General features: G+C 39.5%; 1 protein-coding gene across 2 annotated transcripts in view; it reads right to left on the bottom strand.

Moving 5' to 3' along the window:
- LOC122556463 (alpha-1,3-mannosyl-glycoprotein 4-beta-N-acetylglucosaminyltransferase B-like) overlaps positions 1-23163 on the bottom strand; it is a 212644-nt gene that overhangs the window by 76286 nt on the left and 113195 nt on the right. Inside the window, exons 1-2 of one of the 2 annotated variants that reach the window (XM_043703125.1) lie at positions 17399-17487; positions 1244-1423 (exon numbers count right to left, since the gene is read on the bottom strand). In XM_043703125.1, the coding sequence (XP_043559060.1) occupies positions 1244-1423; positions 17399-17471 (253 nt within the window). In that variant the 5' untranslated portion in view covers positions 17472-17487. Of the gene's footprint in view, positions 1-1243; positions 1424-17398; positions 17488-23163 lie in introns of those variants that run through there. The other variant, XM_043703124.1, reaches the window with a different exon arrangement.

Here is a 23163-nt window from a genome sequence, read left to right as displayed (position 1 = left end):
TTGTGATGTCACCTTTACTGGAGCCAAATAAAAAAAAATGCAGGTTAAGACGCAGCTCCTGAAATTAAACTTTTCCACTTTCACCTCAAATCAGTAGTTTTACATTTGAGTATCAACAGTGTTTCAAATTAGTTTTCATTAAAGAACTTATTTTTGTAGAACTTGTTTGGAGATTACTCTTAAATGTTAAAGACCACTGTCAACAAAAAACACATCCTCGACTGAATCTTTTATGCTATTTGTTTACAAGTATGTGATTTAATGAAATCAAGTGAAACTATTTCTACCCAGAGGGTAATAGAATGGAATAAATTAACAGAGAAGATCATTCTACAAGTTGGCATAAAACAGGTTTGTGACAGAATTTAGCCAAAGGGGTGAAACTTCACCCGCTGCAGAGAAGCTATTCACGTTTACATTTACATTTATATTAGTCTTTCTGGAATGAAAACACAAGGAGGAGAAAGAGCACAAGGGTTTTCTGAGCTGAATAGCCTCTTTTGTTCTCAACAATTTCTTACTCAATTTAAGATACTGAAAGGCATGGCTGTGTCACTGTGACATGACACCACAACTGATAGACACTACGCTTTGGGGCTACTGACTCAAAGTAAAGTCTAACCCTAGATATTTACATTTAAAATTTTAAAAAAAGTGTAAATATTAAGATCAGAAAAATGTCTTTTCTTTATAGATTTGTAAGACAGGATGTACTAACGTTAGATAGGAGGTGATGTGTCTCAGCAGGGGAACATCAGCAGAGTTCCAAGAATGTAGCAACCATCATGTAATCAACTGTTGCCATTAGCATAAGTTGCATCAAATTCCCTTCACCCCACCATCCTGCACTCAATGACTTATATTGGCCTCCATTCCAATAATGGAATAATAATCCCCCCCACAATTTAAAATTCTCAACCTTGTTTTCAATAAGCCCCACAGCTTTATCCCTCCTTACCTCTAATTTCCTCCCACCAAACAATCTTTTGAGATCTGTGCTCCTTCAACCTGGTCTCTTACACATTCCAACATTTCATCTCTTCACTATTAACAGTTGTTTCTTCAGCTGTTAAAATTTTTCTACTTAAACCTCTCAGATTCTCTCTATTCAAAAGATCATTAAATCTACAGTTGATTAACATTTTGATCAGCTGATCCCATACCTCCTTCACAAAGGCACAAAACAGCATTTGCTAATGTTTTTGTCCTATGCACAGTGGACCCATTGTATAATGGAAGGTACCTGATAAATGACTCCAGGTCCTGTTGAAATCCTTCAATGTTTGTTTCTCAGCAATAGCTCGTTTTATCTCATCCAAGACAAGGTTCAGTTCTTTGGAACGTTTGAGGTTTTCTTGCTCAGCTGCATGCAGTCTGTCACGAAGTGCTAGAAACTCCCGTTGATAAATGTCTACCACATCTCCTGGGAAAACAAAAATATCCCAAGAAGTGACAATGAGCTATATCTGATAATTAAGATTTCGTTGCACAAACTGTCCTACTTACAGCTATAAGATGAAAGATGGTTAGTCTGCTCTTGATAGCGATTTGTAGAGAAACACTGGCCCAGGACTACAGGGGACAAGGCTTCTGTTCCACTTCAAATACTGGCTAGTGACCTTTCATGGACACCCAAGAAACAGATGGAACATTTAAATCTTTTCCAAAAGATAAAAGAGTTTTCTTAATTTTGTATTTTAAGCATAATTCCAGAGCTCAAGCCATACAGCAAAGTCAGAATCTCAATAATCTGACAGAGTAGATGCCTTTACCAACTTTCATCATTGCCATATGGAGTCAATGATACTGCCAGCATTTATTACCTATCCCTAACACTTTTTGTGGTTGGGCTGCCTACGTGAATACCTGTGGACCTTGTAGGAAAGGCACTTAGAGAATGATTTTTTTGCAGCAATTTTATATAATTGAGTGGCTTATAGGTCCATTCAGAGGGCAATTAAGAGTCGAGGGATTGGATTTTATGTTTCCATGCTAGCCAGTTTAAAAAATTAGTCCAATAAGTTCAAGAGTCCTTTAAAAAAGGAATTTCGACCCCTGCATCTCACCTTAATAATATAATCTGCCTCTCCCTTTCTCCTTTACGTGCTTATCCAAATTCCTTTTAAGTATACCAATGCTACTCATGCAAATTATTCCTTGTGACAAAGAATTACAGGTTCTGTTCTCTCTCTAGGTAAAGATCTCTCTCCCAAATTCCCCATTCAATTTAATACTAACAGCTTCATATTTGTGTGTTATATCACTCCTCAGCGACCAAAAACAAATTCTAAAAAAAAATCTACTAGCTTGCAGTGGAACCTTGCAGCGTGGAAATTATCAGTAGCAATTACCTATGTCACAATGATAAGGGCATTTCAATAATAAAGGGATGTGTTACAACACTTAAAACCAGGTTCTTTTTTACTCTGTGGTAGAAAGGAGTCTGAGATTCTAGTTCCCTAAATTTTACATGATATAGATCCAAGGAAGCAATTAGCAGGTGAAATTACTATTTGAAACTCATAAGAATGTAAGAACTGCACAGTTACAATTCTAACCTCACTACACCAATTTATGATTTGGAGATGCCAGTGTTGGACTGGGGTGCACAAAGTTGAAAATCACAACACCAGGTTGTAGTCCAACAGGTTTAATTGGAAACACACGAGCTTTCGGAGCACCGCTCCTTCATCAGGTCGTTGTGGAGAGCACACTTGTCAGACACAGAATTTATAGCAAAAGTTTACAGTGTGATTTAACTGAAATTACGCATTGAATAATACCTTAATTGTTTGTTGAGGCTTTCATCTGTTAGAATACGATAGTTTCACTTCTTTCATGTGTAAATCACAAAACTTTTTTTTAAAAAAAGTTGCATTCTCCAGTTAACTGTAACAATGGGTGCTAGCTAGACAATATGTTGAAGGTGTTAGCCCGTGTTCTCTGCCTTTGCCATAATGTTTAGACTGATTGTAAACTAAAAAGTGAGATAACAGAGTTTTACATGAATTCATGCAGTTTTTGAGCAAAGTACAATGTAATTCTGCAAGTCCAAATTCACCCCACAAATGTATATGCATATGTGTGCATGTGGGTCTGGGGGAGTATGTGTGTGTATCTGAGTGCAGAATGTCTTAAGTCTGTGAGGGGGTGCATGTGAGAGTGTGTCTGTAGGAGAGTGTGTGCGCGTGCGCGCGCCTGGATTGGGGGATGTGAGTGTCTGAGAGTGTGTGCACGTGCGAAAGGGTCGAGTGGTCTTGTGTGTGTCTGTGTGTATAGGAGTGTGTGCGTGTGGGAGGGAGAGGGAGAGGGTGAGGGTATGTGTGTGCGTGCGCATATGTGTGCACGTGCGTGTACAAGTGTGAGATATATATATGTATGTATATATCTGGGCGGCACAGTGGTTAGCACTGTTGCCTCACAGCGCCAGAGACCCGGGTTCAATTCCCGCCTCAGGCGACCGACTGTGTGGAGTTTGCACGTTCTCCCTGCGTCTGCGTGGGTTTCCTCCGGGTGCTCCGGTTTCCTCCCACAGTCCAAAGATGTGCAGGTCAGGAGAATTGGCCATGCTAAATTGCCCGTAGTGTTAGGTAAGGGGTAAATGTAGGGGTATGGGTGGGTTGCGCTTCGGCAGGGCGGTGTGGACTTGTTGGGCCGAAGGGCCTGTTTCCACACTAAGTAATCTAATCTAATCTAATCTAATGTGTGTGTGTGTATTTGTATGTATGTATAGTGCAATGGTGGTCACCTGTAGTTTGACATGAACCCAAGGTCCCGGTTGAGGCCCTCCCTATGGGTATGGAAGTTAGCTACCAGCCTTTGCTCGGTCACTTTTCGCTGCTGCCTGTCCTGAAGTCTGCCTTGGAGGATGGTCACCCGAAGGTCCTGGACTGCTGAAGTGTTCCCCAACTGGGAGGGAACACTCCTGTCTGTTGATTGTTGTGCGGTACCCATTTATCCATTGCCGTAGCCTTTGATTGGTTTCCCCAATGTACCATGCCTCAGGGCATCCTTGCCTGCAACGTATAAGATAGACAATGTTGTCTGAGTCACATGAGTACCTGCCATGTACATGGTGGGAGTTGTCCCCATGCGTAATTGTGGTATCCACGTCCACACACCGATACGTCTTGCAGCGTCTACCATGACAGGGTTATATGGAGTTGTCCTGAAAGCCGGGCAGCTTGCTACGAACAATGATCTGTTTGAGGTTTGGCGGTTGTTTGAAGGCAAGCAGTAGCAGTGTGGGGAAGGTCTTGGCAAGGCGTTCATCCTCATTGACAATGTGTAGCAGGTCATGAAGAACATGGCGTAGTTTTTCAGCTCCTGGGAAGTACTGAACAACAAAGGGTACCCTGTCGGTTGCAGCACGTGTCTGTCTCCTGAGGAGATCATTACGGTTATCTCTGTTATCTCACTTTTTAGTTTACAATCAGTCTAAATATTATGGCAAAGACAGAACACATGGGGCTAACACCCTCAACCTATTGTCTAGGCTAACACCCATTGTTACAGTTAACCGGAGAATGCAACTTTTAAAAAGAAAAGGCATGATTTGGAGATGCTGGTGTTGGATTGGGGTGTACAAAGTTAAAAATCACAGTCTATCACCTGATGAAGGACCGTCGCTCCGAAAGCTAGTGTGCTTCCAATTAAAATCTGTTGGACTATAATCTGGTACTGTGTGATTTTTAACTTTGTACATCAATTTACACACTTACTAACCTGATACAAACAACAGCCTGCGCAATCTTGGTTCTTCCAGAAGCACATCACAGCCAGTTATTTCTGACACAAAAGGAACAGCAAATTTAAGCACAGCAAGGCCTTAGAAACACTAGTGATTTGATAGATGAGTTCATTTGATTTGGCAATACTTCAGTCATATCTTAGCCAGAACAGCAGAAGACCTCTTCAGCTTTTCTTCAAATAATGTCACATTACTTCTTCAAACTCAACTGAAGATCAGGCAAGACTATGTTTGAAAACTTCACCTGAAAGTCAACAACACAGCAATGACCCAGCACATGACTGGGTCACTCACAGCAGTGACTCAACACTGGTAACGTCAGCCTAAAATCAAGATTCTGGTCTGGGGCTTGAACTAACCAATTTTCTAAACTCAGTGGCAAGACAGCTATCCACTGAGTCAAGCTGCTACTGAACCCCTGGTAACATCTATCAACTTTGGATGGATGGAAAATTTCACCAGCAAGTTGATGATTTAAATAGAAAAGAAATTAAGAATATGGTTGAACAATTTGATCTCAGCAGCAGAGAATGCTAGAAACATTCAGCATGGAAGGTAGCATCTGTGGAGAGAGAGTATTAATATCTTTTCATCATTCTGTTTCCTTCTCCACAGATGCAGAGTCTTTCCAGCAATACGTGTATGTTTGTAACAGATTTATTAACTATTTTAATTTTGAGCTTCAGAACACCATTTCTAAGAACGATTCTGCCTCCACACACTTTCTTGCATCTACAGACTCAAAAATCCTTGAAGTCACAACAGGGGGTGTAATTATTTTTATTTCATTCTGAAAATATATTTAAATATGTAGGTATGTTGCTTGAATGAATAAGGTACATGGTTACCACATAGTGGTGCACTATTTTATTTCAAACTTCCTGAAGTACAACACATCATATCCAATTCAGCAAAGCACTTATCTTCGTTGTAATTTATGCCTGATATATGGATGAATTCAACCTCAACAGATCAAATGAAGATCCACTTTCGTTAAAATTCTGCATGGACCATCTAGCCCAATGACTGGAGATATAGCTATACAAACTGACGTACAGGAAGACAGAGAAGAAAATGGTGGTTTCAGCAGTATGCTAACTAAACCTTCAGAATATATTTGAACACTGATGAGGTGAGGTTCATCACCGTTTATCATCAGAGAGTGCTTCTTAATTATGGAAACACACCCAAATATCCAATGTCCAGGGATAGCTTTAAATGCAGATACATTTTGTTATTTATGTAACATTCAATATTGTGAGAAACATAAATGCATTTTTTTTTTTAAAATGAGCTTTAAAAGAAACAAATTAAAATTTTCTATTTTGAGCACTGCAGCAGCTGGCTTCCCACTCTCCTTCCTCTGGAAAATGCAGTCGCTCCGTATCTTGATTTATAGCATGCCCCGTTCATTAAAGATTATGATGCACACTAACTAGGCCCCATTGTGACAACACCTTAATTTTAAAATGTTTAACTTGGATTTGAAATTTGTCCATAGAAAGATTTGAGGCTCTCTTTATTACTTCCTCCGGCTGTGTAACATATTCGGTTTCACCAATGCTGTCCATCTCTCAATTTCCATTGTTGATTATTGCAGGACATTCCTCCAGCTATGGAATTTCTACTGCACATGTATTTATGTAAACCACTGATAGCATCATATCTTCACTTCAAGTAAAAGCTTGTATTTACACAACACCTTTTATGTTGTTCTTTTACAGGAGCACCATTAGGCCAAACTTGACATCAAGGAAATATTAGGTTAGGTTGCCGAATGTTTGGTCAAAACATTAACAATCTTCTGAATGATGGCATAGGGAAATATCATTGGTTGAGTAATTCAAAGGCCCAAGCTAGGTCTCTGGGGACATTGGTTCAGATCACACCATGGCAGCTGGAGGATTTTAATTTCAATTAATAAAAATCTGCAATATAAAAGATGGCCTCAGTAACGGTGACCATAACAACGGCCATTGATTATTTTTTTAAAACCAGATTCATTAATGACATATAAGGAAGAAAATCTGCCATCTTTACCTAGTCTGGCCTACATGAATTCCAGACCCACATCAATGTGGTCAACCCCTGGGAAACCACTCCGTTCAAGGGCAATTAGCAATGGTAACAAATGCTTTGCTTGGCAGTGATGCCAATAACACAAACCAGTGAAAGGAAAGAGAAAATCTTAAAAGGCAAAGGTTTGGAGGTGGTGGGGCTAGGGTAAATCCGTGGCTTAGGCAGCTGAAGACAGTCACCACTTAAGGAGTGACTAAAATAGAAGATGTGGCAGGGACCAACATTGGAGGATGAGTAGGTTTTAAAAAAATGTTGACTTGAAGAAGTACTAAATCACCTAGGTGCACATTTAGAAAAACTCTCCCTTCACCCTCCAAGTCACATGCTGTCTCAACTCAGAAATACAACATTCATCATGGTTGGGTTAAAACCCTGGAACTGTCCACTTAACAGCACAGTCGAAATAACTAGACTGTAACAGATCAAGCAGCTAATTCACCTTCACTTTCTCAATGGGGACTCTGCAGCCTTCAGAACCCAATACTGCATTCAATAATTTTAGAACCTGAACATCTCATTCCAGGTCCTTTAGCTAACCGTGCACTTCACGCCCAGCCATGACATGCGTTTTATAGAGCTTAACCAACCTTTTTCCACCTACTTATAGCCCACATTATCACTTTTTATCCATCCTTGGCTTACTATCATCCATCTCTTACAGATGCCCTAACCCTAACCCTCTGAATGCTAGAATAGAATTCCTGACCTTCACCCACAGGCTATGTGCGACATCGATAGAGTCATGGGGGTCATATGGCACAGAAACCACCAAGCCAAGCTGAACTTAATCCCAAACTAAAAACTAGTCCCACCTGCCTGCTCCTGCCCCATATCCCTCCAAATCTTTCCCATTCATGTACTTACCTAAATGTTTTTTAAATGCTATAATCATATCCAATAGAATGGATGGAACCAATGTTACGTGAACATAAACCCTTTTAGGACCATTACCTTACACAAAAGGAATTAACTCAGTTTGGCTTGCAAAGGAAAGAAAGGATACTTAAACTTCAAAAGAGCTAAATTCTAAATACGTAAAATTAGCTTTCATCCCCTTGTTTTTATACAAATTAAAAGGGGATCTGATAGAGTTGTTTAAAGCTGTTAAAGTACTGAATGGAGTTGCCAGAAACTATTCCCTCTGATGGGGCTGACCAGAGGAATAGGGTTGACCAGAGGAATAGGGTACAGTGTTAAAATTTTGGATCAGTCTCCACTAGACTGAAATCAAAAGCACTTTTTCTACACAACGATAGTAAAAATCTAGAACTCTGGATCTCAAAGAAGAACAAAAGTAATTTTCTCTGGTAGCCAGAACTGGCATCATTTTAAAAAAAAAGAGACCAGTCTTTGTCACATTGCCGTTTGTGGGAACTTGCTGAGCACATATTGGCGATGGTTCCTACACTATAATTGATTACATTTCAAAAGCACTTAATTGGCTGTACAGAGCTTGCAAGGCCAAGCAAAGTACTACTTAATTGCAAACCTCTCTTTCGAGTTGCACAGCAGAATCTTGTTTTTGAGAGTTAAACACGCAGTGATAATTAGCATGCTGGAGAACAAAATCATCACACAGTTAATGAAAGCAGCACGCACAATTACCACAAGCATTCTGAAGTCAAGCACCCATACTGGTTTTCTATTAATGCAGTGATAGCACCACAACTATGAACTGCTTTCTATGAATAAATGGACAAACAACAAAAACGCATTCCCCAACAGAAAATGCGACAGCCCATTTATTAAGTTAGGCAGCACCGAAGAGCAGTAGAATTACAGGTGGCACAGTGGTTAGCACTGCTGCCTCACAGCGCCAGAGACGAGAGTTCAATTCCTGCCTTAGGCAACTGTCTGTGTGGAGTTTGCACATTCTCCCAGTGTCTGCGTGGGTTTCCTCCGGGTGCTCCGGTTTCCTCCCACAGTCCAAAAATGTGCAGGTTAGGTGAACTGGCTATGCTAAGTTGCCCATGGTGTTAGGTGCAGGGGTAAATGTAGGGGAATGGATCTGGGTGGGTTGCTCTTTGGAGGGTCGGTGTAGACTTGTTGGGCCGAAGGGCCTGTTTCCACACCGTAAGTAATCTAATCTGATCTGATGTTTGAGGCATAAGCCCTCAGGCTGTTCTCCGGCATCTTCAGTCCTCACTTTCTCCTTGCCCATTTATTAGGCCTGCTCACTCCAGGTGTTGGTTCAATGCCACAAGTGCCTGCCCTACTCCATTTTGAAATGAAGCTCGTTAGTACATTTGCAGCCTGCAAAACTTGCAAACAAGAAAGGAGTATGCTTTAAGCTGAGCATAATGACTAATTACAAAAGAACTAATACGTTTACACTGATTGAATTGGATTATACAGTCCCAGCCAGTGGGCTTGCAAGTCTGGGAACGTTAAAACCCACACGATAGTCTTCCCACTGCCTACCTCCTATCACTAACCTGTCTGAAATTTTACAGGGAAGGTTCAATCCTAGGCACTTGCTACTGATGCACCTGACCCAAATCGCCCCACCCTGTGCAACCCCTCTGTTGAAGACTAAAGATCTCAACTGGTTAATGCTAAGGAATGCATTAGACACTACCTATTATTATTGATGTCATATTGTTATGATCGCTGCTGATGTTAAGACTAGACAAATCAGATCCCTAAGCGAAATAGAGCTTTAGAAACCTTTGTTTTCAAACTATGATTAGCAGTTACCGAATGCATTTACAAGAGTCTGCCAGTGTACTTTTAACATGAAAAACAAAAAGTTTATTCAACAAAAAACTATTTGATAAGAAAAAAAATGGTTTGAAAGATGTTATTATAAGCACCAGAAAAGGATTCAAATGCACTACTCATTTTATCTGAGCAGCATCCTTACAAACATCAAAACTGCATCACTGGTTTACCACCATCTCCACAACAAGGCTTCTTGCTCATTTTGCCACAGCTCCAATCAGCTTTCGTCTGACAAATTTCTGGGTTTTCGCTAGATAGCTCTTCTTCAGCTTACATCTCTTCCAGATATATACAAAACAGACCTCAAACTGAACTCAATTACTTTAACACTTACTTTAACTCAGTTTCCAACATTATTGCACAATTTATCAGGCCATTTAACACTCTTGTCGCCACGTACACTACACAGTCATACCCTTCTGGATCTGTCTATTGTGGAGTGTTCCTGGACCAGTCACTCATCAGCAGCACAGTCTTAGTCCCCTTTTCTCTTGCATTAAATTATTAACACCCAGCTCTTCACTTCAAAGAAAATAAAACTAAAAGACTTTCAGATGCTGGAAATCAAACAAAAACAGAAACTGAATTCTGAAGGAGCATAACTGGACTCAAACTATTGACTCTGCTTTCTCTCCACAGATGTTCCAGACCTGTTGAGCTTCTCCTGCAATTTCTGTTTTTGTGTTCACTGCAAAAGTTGGAAGACCTCATTAAAATGTGTGAAGGGAAGAATGAGTGAGAGAAAATAAGCGGTGATAATGTTATTGGACAAGTAATCCAGAATCTCGGGCTAATGTTCTGGAGGTATACGTTCAATTTCCACTTTGGCAGAAGAAGAAAATTGAATTCAATAAAATCTGGATAAAAAGCTAGCCAGGCAACTCCTGACAATTGTCATTAAAAAAAATTGGTTCACCAATGTCCTTTCAGAAGTAAATCTGCTGTCCTTTCCTGGTCTGATCTACTGGTGACTTGTAGACCCACAGCAATCTGACTGATTCTTAACTGCCCTCGGATCAATTAGGAATGGTCAAAATGATGGCATAGGAAGTGATGTCTACATCCCATAACAGAAAGAAAAAAAAATCCCAGTAATAACAAGCAAATAAGGTAATGTTGTTTAAATGATGCTGTTAAGGTCAGGTTTTATTGTACTAAGTTAAAAATTCAGAAAGGGAACAACATAGACAGAGGGTAAAGCAAAAAACATGGTTTATATTTTTCTATTTACATGAGATTACAGTAATTAATTTCCTACTCTTCAACCCAACAGTTATGAGAGACAAACTGGCTTCGTTTTATTGTAGACACTACCATTAACAAAAAACCTTTGCATTTTCAAATGCACCAATTTTCTGATATAATTGTAGTTTTAAATTTTTGGCTTTTTTTTCTCCACAGGATGCTGTGAAATGTCTGATTCAGAAAGTGGTCCCATAAATCTGCCTTCCTTCTGTCCTTCTACAATCTGCTGCACACACATTTCTGAAAGCAAGCGAGCAACAGATTTAAATCAAATATAATAACTTCACACAGTACACTTTGAATGCATTATTAAATATGATTTGGCATGTGCAAGAAAGCAACATTTCACTCTCTCCTTCAAGAACACTTCTGACAGCAATGAGCAGAATGATAAGGAAGGATTTCTATTTATAGAATCACTTTACCATCGTGAAAGGTGTTTCCAGCCAATGAATTATGTGTAGTCATTAGTTAGGACAAGAAACATAGTAGTCAACCCAAACAGACTAAATTCCTACAAATCGCATTGCAATTAAGGAACATATGTCACTTACCAAATTGTTAGCTTTAGAATAAATATTGGTCAATAAATAGGGAGCATACTCGTGAACTTGCTTGAAGTAATGACCATGAATCATTTAAATTCACCTGAAAAGGTAGAGAGAGCCTTTCTCTGCAACTTACTCAAAAGATGGAAACTCTGGTAGTGCAGCATTTCCTCTGTACCTTGTTATTATTATAATGGTGAGACTTAGAAACTTTCAGTAGCTTCACTGCCATCAATCCTCCTTGCTGGTTTTAGTCTAAACCATTGATACCATGTGAGGAAGGATGCCCACATTAAGACATTGACAGAAGGTAAACTCAATCTTGATGAGCGGTAAATAGGTTTATTACATATTCGTTAATAACCAGTTACGTTACATCTGAGATGAGAACAAAGAATTTTACAGCACAGGAACAAGCCCTTCGGCCCTCCAAGCCTGCGCCAATCCAGATCCTCTATTTAAACCTGTTACCTATTTTCTAAGGATCTGCATCCCTTTGCTCCCTACCCATTCATGTATCTATCTAGATACATCTTCAAATGATGTCATTGTGCCCGCCTCTATCACCTCCACTGGCAACTCATTCCAGGCACCCACCACCCTCTGCGTAAAGAACTTTTCATGCACATCTTCCTTAAAAACTTTTCCCCTCTCACCCTGAACTCGTGACCCCTAGTAATTGAGTCCTCACTCTGGGAAAAAGCTCCTTGCTATCCACCCTGTCTATACCTCTCATGATTTTGTAGATCTCATTCAGGCACCCCCCCCCCCCAACTCCCTCTTTCTAATGAAAATAATCCTAATCTACTCAACCTCTATTCGTAGCTAGCGCCCTCCATACCAGGCAACATCCTGGTAAACCACCTCTGCACCCTATCGAAAGCAACCAAAACTGTACATAGTATTCCAAATGTGGCCAAACCAAAGTCCTATACAACTATAACATGACCTGCCAACTTTTGTACTCAATTACCCCATCAGTTGAAGGAAAGCGTGCAGTGTGCCTTCTTGACCACCCTATCGACCCGTTTTGCGACCTTCAGGGTACAAAGGACCTGAATACCCAGATCTCTCTGTACATCAACTTTCCCCAGGGCTTTTCCATTTACCGTATAATGATGGTCTCTCAGGTTCAACACAAGAATAGGCTAATGTTGCTATTATATCTCACACAACTTTGGAAACAAGCAAATTGCTTAGCTCCGGCCAGGAACCACCTACTACATCACTTGGACAAGCTTATCTTGTGGTGTCAGTTAATTCTTTCAGGTACCAACTGTTTTCCAGTGTCAGACTGAATTAGGAACTCAAACTCAACTCAAATAATTCTAGTCTCCTTTTAAATGTGATGGCCTTCATTTGAATTACTCCATATGGTAACAAGTTCGATATTTTTACCACATTCTGGGCAAAGACATTTATACGAAATTTCCCAATTCAATTTATTTGTGACTTGTTATGCTTATGGCCCCTTGTCTGATCTCCATCACAAGTGGAACAATGTTCTCTATGTCCATCATAATGATGAACCACTTGAAGAAACACCTGCCTTGTCTTTTTTTAAAAAAAAAGTTAGTCCCAGCCTGATAGTTATAATACAGAACCAGGAGGTCACAGTCTCAGAATAAGGGGTTGGTCATTGAGGACTAACACAATGAAAACTTCTTCATTCAGAGGATTGCAAGTTTTTGGCATTCTCTACCCTAGCAAGCTATGGATCCTGTTGTTCAGTTAACACATGACAGAAGTCAATGGATTTTTGAATACATGGGGAATTAAGGGATACAAAAGGTAGCTAGGACATTGACACTGAAGTGGAAAAATCAGCCATAACATTACAAGGTCGAAGGGCCTACTCCTACTCCTAGTTCTTGTATTCTCATCTCTTCAGTAAATCCTGCATCTTTGCAATAAGCTTCAAATACTCCTTATAGTACTAAGTTCTACATTCTGACCAAATCTCTGGGAAAGATGATTCCAGACAAATAACAGATGCATTTAAGATTTCGTCAGATAATCCATCTATTTCATCAATTCCTGTATATGTTGGGCAGAAATTTCAATGCCGGCCTGGAATATTTACAAGGTGGACAAAAATTTACAAGCAAAAATTCAGTGTTCTGACAGTGGCTCAAAGCTTTACTATTAAGTTCTCAAAACCTTTCAGGTGGATCAGCTTTTCTAACCTTCAAGGTTGGGAAACACGCAGTGTAGACTTCTTCCTCCAAGTTGTGAATCAGTACAAACATCTTCAATTACTTGACTCCTTCCTAACCAGGATGTTTACTTACACGCAATAATTTAACACTGTCGAGATGAAGCCTCTCCTTGTTCATCAATCATGAAAAATTTCAGTCATCTACAGTCTGGCTTGCTTTTGTAAACTTTTATAGCGTTCGGGGTGAAGGCTGACCAGCATGATTTTCAACTAGGAGAAAGTGAGGTTTGCAGATGCTGGAGATCAGAGTCGAGAGGGTGATGCTGGAAAAGCACAGCAGGTCAGGCAGCATCCGAGGAGCAGGAGAATCTACGTTTCTGACCGGAGCCCTTCATCATGAGGCAACACACTCTCGACAGCATGATTTTCAAACAGTACATTGACTGGTTTCAGACACTTAATAGGTTATTATTACTCAAGTTCCCAAGTTTGGTTAGCTATTCGGTACATGTATTTATTATTTCAACAGCAACAACCTGAATTTATATTGTGCCTTCATTTGGACAATATCACCCAAGGTATTCCAAAGGAGTGTTATCAAACAATATCTGACACTAAGCCATGCAAGCACACATTAGGGCAAGTGACTAAAATCTTGGTCAAAGAGGTACGTTTTAAGTAGTAAGTAAACAAAAAGGGGTATCTAAGGGGAAGATAGGTAAACACAGAAAAATAAAGGAGACCTTAATAGATTAGGTGGATGATCATGCGTAGTATCAACTGTCGCCTTTTTGTGTGATACAAATTTTATTTAGTGCTGTCTGGCTCAACTCTCTCTCTGAAAAAGGTGGGCTGAAGAACACCTTCAAGACAAAATAAAGTTAAACATCACACAACACCAGGTTATAGTCCAACAGGTTTAATTGGAAGCACTAGCTTTCGAAGCACCTCTTCTTCATCAGGTGGTTGTGACACACAGTGGTGCTCCAAAAGCTAGTGCTTCCAATTAAACCTGTTGAACTATAACCTGGTGTTGTGTGATTTTTAACTTTGTACACCCCAGTCTAACACCAGCATCTCCAAATCAAGACAAAATAATGAGGTCTCCAGTGAACTTAAATAATTGCCTCTTAGATTCAAAGTGAGTTGTGAATCAAAAATCTATTCTAACAAATTATAAGGGACACTTGCTTTAGGGAACAGACTCTTCTTCGGTTCTGTGTCTCTCACAAACTGATCAATTATCAAAACTGCAATGTATTAAATTAACTTGGCCTAGCATTTCTTTGAATGGCGATTTTAAAAGCCATTTTGCATTGAAATAGATTTTTTTTTAAAAATCAATACAATGTTGAAACCTTGAACAAAAATGCATCAGGTTAAATGGTACTGATTAATTCTGCTGCATCTTCGAAACCCACTCCTGAAAACATGTGAGAATACCTCCGATCTGCTTTTACTCATCTCAATGCAACAATGCTCATATCCACTACTGAATGAAGTCAGGTGCTCCCAGAGAAACAATTGGTAGTTTTCCAGTGTCTCTTGTCACAGAACCCACTCAAGGTATATGTTTTAAAATTATACACCTGCACAAGTTAACAGATGACCACTCAATCGCAATGTTGTGAAACTTCCAAGTCTCCTTTCAAGCGCCACATATTCTAATTTTGAAAAACATTGGCTGTTTTCATTACCGCTGTGTCCAGAATCCTGAATTTCTCACCCTAAGGGAGGTCTTTCACCACACAGTCAAAGCAGTGGCTCACCATAGCTTCTTCATTCACAAGGATAACTAGAGACAACCATTAATGCTGGCCTTGCCAGTGATGTCACTAACCAGAGAATACCTTTTCTTACCCCTCATTCTTCATATCATAGAATTAAAAAGAAATATACTGTAGCAGATCAAATCCGCCATTTTCGGCCAGGGATTTGAAATAGTTAAAATGTTTTCCCTCCAAGACAAATACCAGACATGCCAAAATGCCATCATAGTAACATATTAGACAAAAATTGCTGAGTTATTTATACTTGAAAATGCTACAACTCTCAGTATCATTTGCCTATCACCTCATGCATACTGGCCCATACTGACTTCTATTCCTGTAATGTTTCACTTTAAAATTCTCATTCTTGTTTTCAAATATTTGATCTTCATCTACTTCCAGCCTTACGACCAGAGATATTTGCGTTTCTCCAATTCTGGTCCACTGTGCAACATAGATTTTCATCACTCCACCACTAATAGCCTTGCCTTCAGCTGTCTGGACCCTGAAATTGCCTTCCTAATCCTCTAGGCCTCTCCCTCACCATGAAGATGCTCCATAAACCAGAATCTCAGAATCGTTACAGTGCAAAAGGAGACCATTTGGAATACTGCAACTGTACCTGATTTTCAAATAATCATCACTATCTACTGCCAATCTTCTGCTTTTTCCACATACCATTCCACACTATATAACTATCTAAATAGTTATTCAATGCCCTTTTGAATGTCTGAATTAACTTGCCTCCACCACATTTCCAGGTAGTTCATTCCATCAACTGACTACTCGCTGAGAATTTTTTCCCCTCATATTACCCTGGCTTTGTTTGCACATCACTTTAAATCTATGTCCTCTCCTTATTCCTTTTACAAGCATGAATCTGCCTCCTTGACTAATCTTTTGGGTATTTATCCCCATTTCTCCTTTAGAGATCAGATTTTGTCTGTTGACAGTTAAGGCACCATACAATAATCTTTTAAATGTTCTTAAAAGTATTCGGGCATCCCTGACTGCACCCACATTTACTAACAATTCCTAGTTGCCATTCAGAAAGTGTGACAAGCTATCTTTTGAAATGCAGCATCTGTGAAAGAATGGAGATATATTTCCAAGACAGGATGGTGAGTGGCCCCAGGGAACTTTCTGGTCGTGGTGCTCCCACAAATCCACTGTCCTGGTTTTTCCCAGGTGATTGAAGTTGTAGATATGAGAGTTGCTGTTGAAGGAAATTTGGTGAATTGCATTTTATAGATGAGAGTTGCTATTGAGTGTCAGTGGTGGAAGAAGTGAATAAATCTTGATGTTGGTGGCTGTGGTACCAATAAAAAGGCTGCTGAGTACAAGTATTGTTTGGGCTACACTCATAGGAACACCAATTAGGAGCTGAAGTTGACAATTCAGCCCTTCAAGCCTCTTCACTCATTTAGGCAAGTGGGGAGTATTCCATCATACTCCATAAGATTAGCCTAATAACAAATTTAACAGATCAATTTAAAGCAAGACCTATTGAAACTCATCAAACAAATATAGAATGTAATCTTGGTTATCAAAATTTTAACATTATGCAGCACCTTTGGATTTAAGTTATTATTTGATGACCTGGATCACAAACTGTTCAGCTCTTAACCAGAAAGTGACATGAATCTAACAAGCTTCGATCAAATTAAGATTAGACAGATTTATTTCTGAAATTAATATTTGTTGATGTTAACATATGGGAATGCCACACATTTGAAATCACACAAAAATTAGAAACAGAAAGTTGTTGGGTCAAAAACATGAAACTCCCATGTGGGACCATCTTCACACAAGGATTACAAGGTGGGGAGGATTGAAAGACAGCAGGTATGGAGAGGGAATGGCGAGAGAAAGATGGAGCAGGAGGAAGAGAAGAGGAAGAAGTGGTGACATTTGCATAGCAGTAAATGTCATTGGATTAGTAATCCAGAGGGCCTGGCTCATGATCTGGAGAAATGGGTTTAAATCCGATGGAAAAATCCTATGAAATAAAAAAAAAAGTATTTCAAAATCTGAAATTGAAAGCTACTATCTGGAATGAAAATTATTTATTATTTAAACCCAACTAGATCATTAACACCCTTTAGTGAAGGAAAACAGCTATTCTTACCTGGTCTGGTTGGAAAGTGACCAATGTTCTCTCTAAGTTGGCAGATGCCCTGCCACTTGGAGGGTCCATGCATGCTGATAACATGGACTAGTCACTGCTGGAAGGAAAAGTTAATGAGGACATAGTCAGTGACTACAGAAATATGACTGACTCCTAAATGCAGTCTGAAATGGACTATCAAATTATTCAGGTCAATGGCAACTGGGAGTAAACAGCAAATGTTGCCAGTGATACCTATATCCATGGAAGAATGTTAACAAAGGGAAGGGCCAGGATGGAAAAAGGGGCGGTGGGGATGGGGAGGTTAAAGACACAGAGGAGGAGAAATAGAAGGGGGTGAGAGAAGAGTAGAATTCACTTTTACTTGGCAACAGGTAAGGAAACATGACCTAAAAAAAGTGAGTGGAGTTATCACCAGGCTGACCTAAAATTGACGTGTTAACCTGGTGAAGTTATAACACACAATGCAAGCCATACAGAGGAAGCAGGATGCATTAGGTGTGCTAAACAAACCCACAACCAAACGGATCAGGCCTAAGCTCTGCAGTGGTGCTGCATCCGATCATCAATGGCGGTGGATAATTAAATAACTACCAGGAGATGGAGCTTCTTCAACGACAGGGGAGCCTAGCACAGTCGAGGGCGATGATACATTTCTGCCTTCTCTGAAGGCACTAGAAGCTACAAAGACAATAGGTATCATCAACAATACTAAAGATTTGTGTTTCAAGACTCTGACTAAAGTGATCTATGGCTACTACATTGGCATTGACCGGTCAGTGTGGAATATTACCGAGCTATGTCCTCTGTACAAAAAGCTTGACTGGCACCCCATCCAGAACCATCAATACTCTCTGCCTTCAGTAACAATGCACAGTGGCAGCAATGTGTGCCATCCATAAGACTGGAGTAACATATGAAGGGGCCTGAGAAGCAACTTCCAAATCCACAACCTCTACCACCTAGATGGCCAAAGACAGCAAATTAATGTTAATACAGCCATCTGCAGGTTCTCCTCTCAGCCACACACTACCCTGACCTGAAATGATATGTTAATTCCCTTACTGTCACTAGGTCAAAATCCTGGTGCATTATCTCTTAACAGTGCAATTGGCATGCCTACGCACCAAGGACTGCAGTGATTCAAGAAGATAGCTCACCACCATCTTGTCCATTGCAATTAGGGATTGGCAGTAAATGCTGGGTTAACTAATATGTCCACAGCTCCTGAACAAATAACAAGTGGCTAAACAAATGAATTTGAGGAAGTTTACAAATTCTTAGCTAAATTATGTTCACAATTTCAATGAAGCTTTTCTTTTCAGACATCTTCCCTGGTTAATTTTCTGATGAAAACCTGCTTCAGTCTCCAATGACTATTGTCACAAGTACCCAAATAATGATCATTTGTACTTTTATTTCTAATATGTAGGGTAATGAATTAGATTTCCCAAATTATTCTCAAGAGCACAATAAAAGAGAATTAGAAAGTGTGCCGATGTACAATTGCAAAGCCAAAATGCAACAATTTGTGAAACATGGGCATTTGGGAGAGATCCAACACAGTAAGATTTGGATTTAACTTGCTGAATCATGAGACGTAGCAACATTTGCAGTAACTCAGTCAAAGTTTAGAATATGGATTGATGCATCTAAGTCAGAGTAAAGAGCTCAGATCAAATAAAGTACAAACACCATGATGTAGGAAAGAAAATGTTAATACACAGAGGTTCCAGGAATTGCATTAAGCATGCCAATTTACTCTATTCAGGATCAATAATGCAAAGAACAATAGAATGGACATTATATTACTAGACAATGGATTAATCATCTGAAGTTGAGTGTTCAAATTTCATCACTGTAGTTGAGATTCAAGTTCAGTTAATAAAACATTATGAAAACCATTGCTAAAGTCCTTTAGGGAAAGAAATCCACTGTCCTTGTTCAGTCTGATGCTTAAGTGCAATTAGATCAGATCCACTGCAACAGCTTGAATCATAGAACATAACAGCGCAGTACAGGTCCTTCGGCCCTCGATGTTGCACCGACCTGTCATACCAATCTGAAACCCATCTAACCTACACTATTCCACGCACGTCCATATGCTTGTCCAATGACGACTTAAATGTACTTAAAGTTGGTGAATCTACTACCGTTGCAGACAAAGCATTTCAAATCCTTATTACTCGGAGTAAAGAAACTACCTCTGACATGTGTCCTATATCTATCACCCCTCAATTTAAAGCTATGGCCCCTCGTGAGTGCTGTCACCATACTTGTCATGGTTCCAGAGCTCGATCCCTCTATTAATAAAAGCTAAAACACTATGTCTTCTTAACAACCCTGTCAACCTGGGTGGCAACTTTCAAGGATCTGTGTACCTTGACACAGAGATCTCTCTGCTCATCTACACTACCAAGAATCTTACCATTAGCCCAGAACTTTGCATTCTGGTTACTCGACCAAAGTGAATCACCTCACACTTGTCCGCATTAAACTCCATTTGCCACCTCTCAGCCCAGTTCTGCAGCTTATCGATGTCTCTGTGACGTACAACATCCTTCATTACTATCCACAACTCCACCAACCTTAGTGTCGTCTGCAAATTTACTAACCCTTCTACGCCCTCATCCAGGTAGTTATAAAAATGACGAACAGCAGTGGACCCAACACCGACCTTTGCAGTACACCACTAGAATCGTAGCTATCTTTTTAAAGCACACCATAAACCAGTCAGCTCAGGGCAATTGAGATGGGCAAGCATCGTCACCTTGCCAATGACACTCCTATCCTGTGACCGAAGTTTTAAGAGAAAATTGGTAGTGAGACTCATTTTAAATTCTTTAGGTGTTTGCAAAACCTTTATTCATTAACTGGATGTATTTTCAAGACTATAACTGGAATTGAATTAATGATGCAAATATTTCAACTCAATCCCCTGTAGTTACTCTACACCATAACCACTGCAAAACTGAACATTCTCCTTCTTCAAAAGGAAACAACTTGGAAATAACTCATTAATACTTGTGCATTTGTGCTTATGTAATTTACATCAAATTCCTTTATGTCTCATTGTGCAGGAAGTATAGGATGCCATTCAGTCCTTCAGGAGGATCCACCATTTAGTTCAACCACAGCTGATCTCTATCTCAATGCTATTAAGCCACTTTTGTACCATACCTCTCAATACCTTTCCCAATAGAGAAGGTAATGTATTTGAACTAAATCTACTAATGTGCTACTAAAATACCAAAAGGGCATAGACTTACAATTACATTCAAGTCATTTAAGATAGAAATGTTTGTTTTCAACATAAAAGGCAATGCAAACCTTTAAACTGTTTCTCCAAAAGGGCACTTTCTCTGTTACGGAAACCTAGAAACAAGGTTGCTCCAAAGAGATTTAGGGGTTAACCCAAGGTAGTTTATCATGGAGTAGTTAGGGCTTAACTTTGTTATCCAAAACTATTAAAGAATATAGGGCAAAGGTACATATAAGGGGTTATGTCACAGGTGGTGCACAAACTCATTGAATGGCAGATGATTCAGAGTCGAGAGCTAAATGGTCAATTCCAGTTCTCTTGATCATTATCGATGTTGGGTGGGGGTGTCAATTGAAATTTCCAACACCAAGATTGCTCATTATGTTAGGAATATGTCCCCAACATCCTTTCTGATAGATTTGTAAGATATTCATACATAAACCAGGCCTGAAACTAATTAAAGAAACAAAAACTGCAGTCAAGGCTAATATTGTTCAACCTATACAAACCTATCAGACTAATTTATTCATTCATCATTAAACACTATTTTTATATTGATGGTGCAAAAAATAAGATATCTTCTCCCAATGGCCTCATTAGTCTCTGGTTCCCCTCCATCCCCCAAGTTAAGGGCATGGAATATGTTACTGACTTTTGCATTCTATCTAAAGGTTTGCGAAGTTTTGCAAAAATTCCATTAAAACTGTTATAACTCAACAATTTGTGTGAATAACCAAATTGCAATAAAGCAATGTAAAATTACATGACAAATTTCACAAAATCATTGAGTGAAACAGCGCAGGAGGCTGCCATTCGTTTTGGGTTTTTCAAAGAGCAATTCGTCTAGCCTCACTCCCTACCACCACCTCACGGCCTCCCTCCCCCCACCACCCAAACCAACCTTTTCCACAGCTCTATTTTTCTCTTCACATAATTATTCATTTTCCTTTTGAAGAACTTGACACTATCTGCCCCCACCACACTGCATAAAAATGTTTTTCCTCATGTCGCCAATGCTATTGTTGCCAAATCACCTTAAATTGGTTTCCTCTGGTTCTTTATTCCTCTATCTACTCTCCCCTGACTGCTCATGATATTGAATCTCTCTATAAAATCTCCTGTAAGCTGTCTCTTAAGCAAGGGAAAAGTTCCATCTTTTCCAATCTACCATCATAACTGCAGTTCTTTATCCCTTGAGCCATTTTTGAATAAATTCACTTCCTTCCGGCAGTTTAATGCCCAGAACTGAGCACAATACCCAGTTGTGGTCAAGCCTACATTTAGTGCCTTGTCATCTTCAATGACTTGCTCACATACAATTCTAGATTTATAAAAATTCAGTCTTAGGATGTGGATGTTGCCGGCTAGGCTAGCATTTATTACCAAACTCTAACTGCCCAGAATGTAGTTAAGAATCAACCACATTGCTGTTGTTCTGGAGTCACATGTAGGCCAGACCAAATAACAGTTTTCTACCCTAACAGACATGAGTGAACCAGATTGGTTTTCCTGACAATCGACTGCAGTTACATGGTCAGCACTAGATTTTTTTAAAATAATATATTTTAAGAAAAAATAATTTTTAAATATTACAACAAATACAAAACAATGCAATTCAAAACAGTACAAAAATAGTACAAAACTAAACCCAAAAATAAAAAAAAATTCCCCAACCCACCCTCCTATACAAATGTATAAACATATATAGAGAAGTATAGAATTTAAAAAACCTAAACTAGCTATTTAACTAACTAAATAAATACCCAACAACAAACAATTAAATAGTAATAACTCAGCCCAGCCAAACAAAACAGTCATACCTTCACAGTTCCTCCTCTCTGGATATTGGACTCATGAAACACAATCGTTATGGCTATATAAAAGCCCTTGTTAGTGTGGCAGATAAATCTGTGTCCAGGTATTTCAAAAAGGTTGCCACATCTTGTAAAAATTCTCAGTTTTGTGGTATGCCATATTTGTGAGAAAATCCAGGGGAATATGCTCCACAACAATCTTCCGCCAACCCGACAGGCCTGGGGGGTTTTCTGATATCCAACCTAGCAAGATATTCTTCCTTGCACAGAATGTAAGAATATTGAAAAGTTTTTCCTTACGCGAGTCTGCAGGAAATACAATGGGTGGGAGCGAAATAGCTTTGAACAGCCAATCCAGAACTTGAGTAATGAATATGCCCAAATACACAAAACCCCCCTGTGACCACCTAAATGGGAATCTATAGTCACACTCAAGAGCCAACTCTTTCGTAAGACCACCCATAGGCATAGTCTCTGATTTAGCAAAATTAACTTATACCCTGAAAAAGCACCAAACGCGTGAACGCATTGTATCAGGCAAGGCACTGAGACTGCTAGATTTGTCAAGACAATTAGATCATCATCTGCATACAGCGAGATCTTATGTAATTTTGACCCCACTTCTGGAGCTGATATATTGAGATCCCCACGAATGGCCTCTGCCAACGGTTCAATCACCAACGCAAAAA

The sequence above is a fragment of the Chiloscyllium plagiosum genome, chromosome 14 (genome assembly GCF_004010195.1).
Source record: "Chiloscyllium plagiosum isolate BGI_BamShark_2017 chromosome 14, ASM401019v2, whole genome shotgun sequence".
NCBI lineage: Eukaryota > Metazoa > Chordata > Chondrichthyes > Orectolobiformes > Hemiscylliidae > Chiloscyllium > Chiloscyllium plagiosum.
This window is presented reverse-complemented; position numbering and strand designations above follow the sequence as displayed.